Genomic DNA, 6,000 nt, shown 5'->3' with positions numbered 1-6,000 from the left:
AACTTTGGTCAATCATACAGAAAGGATGTTGTTCTTTTGAAAGAAGGTCAAGTGATATAAAGTGACATACCAAAGAAAAGGTATTTACAAATATATAAAATATTGTGGCATCATGGGTATGTATGATAAGTTGTCTAAGGACATACTGTGTTAGAGGTAGGTAAGGAAAGGGAGATGATTCTATAACCTTTAGATAATCCGTGATCATCCATTCCCTGGTTTATCCTCTTCTTAATTGCAGATACAAAGGGCTTTTAACAACTAATGCTTAGTTTCTTCAACATATTAAGGTCACCTTGCAATCCCTCAGAGCAGTACATATCTTCATTTGGTCCAAACAGGCAGATTCTGCCCATAACTTCAGACGATATGAAAGTATACTGATTTGTTGGCTTTTCTGTGTGCTTGGGTAGACCTTGCATCAGTCTGTTGAATATGACTTCATGAGACCCCTTTTTAAGAAGCACACAACCACAGGTTAACATTTTTTAAGCAAACACTGCTTGAATGCTGAAGGTCTCTGAGATAGAAGACATCCTTTTGCTAATTTTCCATTTCCATCTTTGCACTGGACAGTTCTTGTGTGCCAGCCTGTGTCGCATGTTCGAGAACAAGAAAGCCATGGACCAGTTACCCATTGGGGTTGAATGAGCGATGGTGTCAGTTTGTTACTGCTGCTGTTGCTTGGGACAGAGTTTGTCATTTGTTCTTGTTTCTTTGGTACATAGAAACTGTAGCGGACATCCACTAGTTTAGCTGGGTCAGTTGCAAGAATCTGTACTATAAGGGTTTCCTTTGTCCCCATATGTCCCATTGCATGCAAGAAATCATCCTTGTGACTCCAGCCACTGTAGTTCATGACAGTCCCATTGAGGTCAATTATAGTTTCCGAAGTTGAGATCATGTACTTTCCATTGACAAGGTACTCACCATTTTTCCGTTTCAGGGCCAAATAAGCTGTGAATCTGCTCTGGTCTTTTGCTTTGAACTGTCGAACTCTGATGTGTGTTGCTCCTTCAGGTATTTTCACAATATCTGTGTAGCCCTTACTAAAAAAGGAGAAAAAAACATGTTAATGAAGAACAACTGAGGATCTTTCTGAAACCCACTGAATTCAGAAAGGGCATGATTATTGTTTCCCCCAAATTTCAGAAGTGTATATATTGTTTTGGAAAGTGTATATATTATTTTAGGAATTCATTTTGGGACTACTGTGTAAGTTTCAGTAATACTTAGTAACTGCAAAGGGAGATCTTGCCTCCAGACACCAGGTCTACTACCCATTGGAATTAACAGTCCTCTGAGATGAAAGGTCTATTATCTTTAGTAGACAGGCAGGACTAGATTCCCTGAAATTTTGGTGTAGTTTGTTTGAAAAAAGCCCCCAGAAAGATTTCTCCATAGGGTCTGAATCTGAATAATGTATTGGTATTTTTGGACCTGAATATTAGGAATACTGAATATATATAGTATTCTGGATACCCAAGTCCAAATAATACTGATTTCTTTTAGTGCATCCTCCCTTACAAATGCAATGATTCCATTGCTAAATTTATGTTCTTCATGAGATATTTTGTAGAGAATACAGGATGCTTCCTACCATAGGAAAGCACATTAAAATCAAACAGAATGGAATATATATCTTGTAACTTTACAAAGAATACTATTAATCTTGAGTATTATTATTAATTATTAGACCTTTATATTTCTTAATTTGAAGACAATCCACAAAATATATTTGATGAAAATCTACAGTATTTCAGTGGGGCCTAAACATAAAGAACTGCAGTAGCATGGTGGACAATTGGCATAAGCCACTGTTCTGCACTGTGCCAACAGTCCATAATGGGAACCAGGGCATCCTTGCGATCATCCAGTTGGGGGAGGTCTGATTCATGCAATGTCACCTTCTAAAAAGGGAACTGCTGAGGGAAATATATGAATTGGGCCACACAACTTTGTATAACAGATTTAACAGGATTTAATAGTAGCTCAGTTTTGTGGAACAGTTATCAATGATTTTGTTAGAGGCAGTGTTTTTTATCTAGTGTATACCCACCACAATAAAGTGGTATCAATTGTTCAGTGATGAGTACCACCTCAAAGTGTCATATGAAATAATTTTTAAAACACTTAAGCTCAAGACAGACATTCCACAGTGTAGTTGAACATGTTAGCTATATGCCAAGGCATTGTTTGCCATTCCATTACACTTTACACTTTACCATTTGCCATTCCATTACACATTACCATGTCTGTCTTTACTTTTAACTAGCTTTTTTTTGTTTTCTGTATGTACACATTTTTAAAAAGGAAATTCATGTGTGGCTACTATTGCCACAAAGAAGTGAACTTGTAAAATCATGACTATTATAGATTCCTACCTCCTTTTATTAAAGGTTCCCATAATTTTTGTGCAACTGGAGTTGTCTCCACCACAGATCCCACATTTATCAAACTGGAGCTTTGAGCCAATAATGACATCACATCCTGTTCGCACACATTTGCCACGGACACAGACTGAATTACTATACGGTCGACATTCTGTTCCATCAGTCACCTGTAAGATGAAGAGGAAGATCTGAGTTCAGTAGCCCCTTAAACACCAACAAGATTTCTAGGATACAAGTTTTTAAGAGTAAAAGCTCCCTTCACTGTGTAGTAGTAGTAGTAGTAGCAGCAGCAGCAACAGCAGCAGCAGTAATAGCAGTAGCAGCAATATTAGTAGTAGTAATAGTAGTAGTAATAATAGGAGGAGGAGGAGGAGCTCAATAGGTGGTCTTGGGTAATCAACTTCTCTCAGCCTCAGCTCCCCAGCTGTATTGTGGGGATAATAACACTGTTAACTACTCTGGGTAAGGCACTAATCTGTCTAGAAGAGTGGTATATAAGCACAGTTATTATTATTATTATTATTATTATTAGTATTAGTAGTAGTAGTAGTAGTAGTAGTAGTAGTAGTAACAACAACAACATTCAATTTATATTCAGCCCTTCAGGATAACTTAACACCCACTAGGAGAGGTTTACAAAGTATGTCATTATTATCCACACAACAACCACCCTGTGAGGTGGATGGAGCTCAGAGAGCTCTGGAAGAGCTGTGACTGACCCAAGGTCATCCAGCTGGCTTCAAGTGGAGGAGTGGGGAATCAAACCCAGTTTCCAGATTAGAGTACCGCTGCTCTTAACCATTACACCACACTATATGTGCACATAATGGCACATATACCATTTTTCTAGACAGATTAGTGCCTCACCCAGAGCAGTGAATAAGGTAGTGTTATTATTATCCCCACAATACAGCTGGGGAGCTGGGGCTGAGAGGAATGGCTTACCCAAGACCACCTACTGAGATCATGGCAGTAGTGGGAAACCAGCGGAATGCTGAGTCACATCCGAACCACTTAAACACTGTGCTATAGCAGCTCTCATTGTGGGTTAAAATTGTAGGTTTTAAGATTTACTTTTGGATGGTTGGTTGATTGATTTTATTATTATTTGTAGGCAACCAAGAATTTTTCCATGTGGATCATTTATCCAGCTATGAAGCTTGAAATAATCCTTCTTTTCTCATTTGGAAATGGGCAACTTCATACATACATACAGGTATGGTGTTATATACTAGATGTATATAGTGTGACTTTGAGAGTGTGACTTTGTTGATTCTCCTGGATGTTTCAGTGGCTTTTCATACCATTAGTCATAGTATCTTTCTGGACCAACTGTTCAGGCTGATACTAGGAGGCACTGCTTTGCAGTGGTTCTGTATCTACCTGAAGAGAGGGTTTCAGGTGTTGGTGCTGGGGAACCTTGTCAATTTGTCCCCTATGCTTTTCAATAGCTACATGAAACCAGTGGATGAGGTCATCTGGAGACTGGGGCTGGGTAGTCACCAATATGTGGATAACACTCAGCTCTATCTCATGTCTCCAGCCATTCCCAGGGAGCCTGTAGAGACCTTGAACTAGTGCTTGGAGGCAGTTTTGGAGTGGATGTGGGAAAATAACTGAAGCTTAATTCTAACAAAACAGAAGTGTGATTGGTGAGTGAAAGACTGACCTGGACTTAATGTGTCACCTATTCTGGATGAGGTTGTACTCTCCTTGAAAGAACAGGTCCATAGTTTGAGAGTGCTCTTGGACCCAAGCTTATTGCTGGATAAACCAGGGATCTTACACCAGCCTCAACTGGTTAGCCCCCTGAGGCCTTTCTTGGGTAGAAAATATCTGGCCTTGTGATGCATGCCCTGGTTATATCTAGATTAATTTACATTCTGTACGGAGCTGATCTTGAAAAGAGTTTGGAAACTCTTGACTGGACTGGGTCATAGGAACCATATCAATCCAGTCTTGGCCCATCCACACAGGCTCCCAATCTATTTCTGGGCATAATTCAACGTGCTGGTATTGACTTTAAAATACTACATGGCTTGGGACCAGCATACTTGAAGAACCATCTACTTCCTTAGGAGCCTACTGCACCACTACAGTTGTCATCTGAGGTCCTGCTTTGGGTGCCCCCACCTTCTGAGATTAGCTGGGCGGTAACCTGGAAGACAGTCTTCTCAGGGCCAAGCTACAAGTGACGAATGACACTTGAACAGCAAGTGGATTGAGTGGAGCGCAAGTGAACAGGGAGAAATACACTTGCCGTTCAAGTGTCATTCGTCACTTGTAGCTTTGCCCTAAGTAGTAGCACCAAAACTCTGGAATTCTCTCCACTGAGAGATGTCCCCATCTCCTCCTGTTGCCATCTTCTGCCAGCAAGTGAAGCCTTTTATTTCTTTGATTTATCTGGTGTTCCCTCAGTGATCTCTGCTTCTTGCCCTGTTTTTAATTGTTGCTTTTATGTATATATATATTATTGTATTTTATATGTACATGTACAATATATTTTATTGCAGTTTATATGTATTGCATTGCATTGTATTGTATGATATGTTTTTATTGATTTTTAAGATGTGCTTTTTATCATGGATATTTTTATTCTATTAGCTACCTTGATGGCCCTGATAAGGGACTGAATATAAGTTTGTAAATATATAAAACAAACTAGTAAACACTAACAGTGATTGGGCATGAAAGTGGGCTGTTATAATTCCTCCTCATTTAATATTGTGCCATACCATACTGGTGGTGACATTTTGCCAGAAACTAGCAGGACTACATCAGTTCCAAAGACCATGAATCTCAGGGCCAAGCTACACATGACGAATGACACTTGAACAGCAAGTGTATTTCTCCCTGTTCACTTGCCCTCTACTCAATCCACTTGCCGTTCAAGTGTCATTCGTCATGTGTAGCTTGGCCCTCAGACAGCAAATTATCCTCATGATGATGCATAGTATAGCTCTGCTAATTTCACAAGGTATTTTTTTAATGGAGGGAGTATTTGCACTTGCTGAAGTTTAGATGCAACTGTTGTCCTAAAAGTACAGTCTCCATTTTGCATGTAGCTTTTGATGGGAAAAAGCATTTGTTTTCCAGGGAAACCAATTCATAGTAGAAGTGGCCAAACAATAGTTCATGGAAACTTGAAGAAGATAAGCTAACATCTAATTAAGGGAGCAAGCTGCTATAAGTTTAGGGTACACATTTTCCCACAGAGAACAACCAGTCCATCTCCTTTTCATCATTCCCGCTCCTAGTGACAAGCTAACACCAAGAACACTCAAATGACAGTGGCAATCATGGTAAATAAGTCCATTCTACCAAGCCTAATGATAGTGATAGAGAGGGGTCACCAGCCCTGTAGGGGAAGGGAACAAAAATGCAACAGTTTGGCCAGAAGCAGTTAGGAAGAAGAAGAGGAAACAGTTTGCCTTGTGGTCCTCAGACACATGCTTCAGGTGCCCTTGCCATCTGAGGCTAGACAGGTGGCAACTTACAAAAGGGCCTTTTCAGTCATGGCACCTAAGCTTTGGAACTCCCTCCCCAAAGATATCAGTTTGACTCCCTCTAAAGTTGTCTTCTGCCAGCAAGTGAAGACTTTTTTGTT

General features: G+C 39.9%; 1 protein-coding gene across 1 annotated transcript in view; it reads right to left on the bottom strand.

Annotated features, from left to right (window-relative positions):
- Positions 1-478: 478 nt before the first annotated feature.
- Positions 479-6,000, bottom strand: part of ADAMTS5 (ADAM metallopeptidase with thrombospondin type 1 motif 5) — a 108,483-nt gene continuing 102,961 nt past the window's right edge. Inside the window, exons 7-8 of the mRNA XM_054975031.1 lie at positions 2,385-2,560; positions 479-1,049 (exon numbers count right to left, since the gene is read on the bottom strand). Coding sequence (XP_054831006.1) covers positions 479-1,049; positions 2,385-2,560 — 747 coding nt within the window. The remainder of the gene's footprint in view (positions 1,050-2,384; positions 2,561-6,000) is intronic.

Source organism: Eublepharis macularius, chromosome 3, assembly GCF_028583425.1.
Source record: "Eublepharis macularius isolate TG4126 chromosome 3, MPM_Emac_v1.0, whole genome shotgun sequence".
In the NCBI taxonomy this organism is placed as follows: Eukaryota; Metazoa; Chordata; class Lepidosauria; order Squamata; family Eublepharidae; genus Eublepharis; species Eublepharis macularius.
Note: the sequence above shows the minus strand (reverse complement) of the source record. Positions and strands in the feature narration are given on the sequence as shown.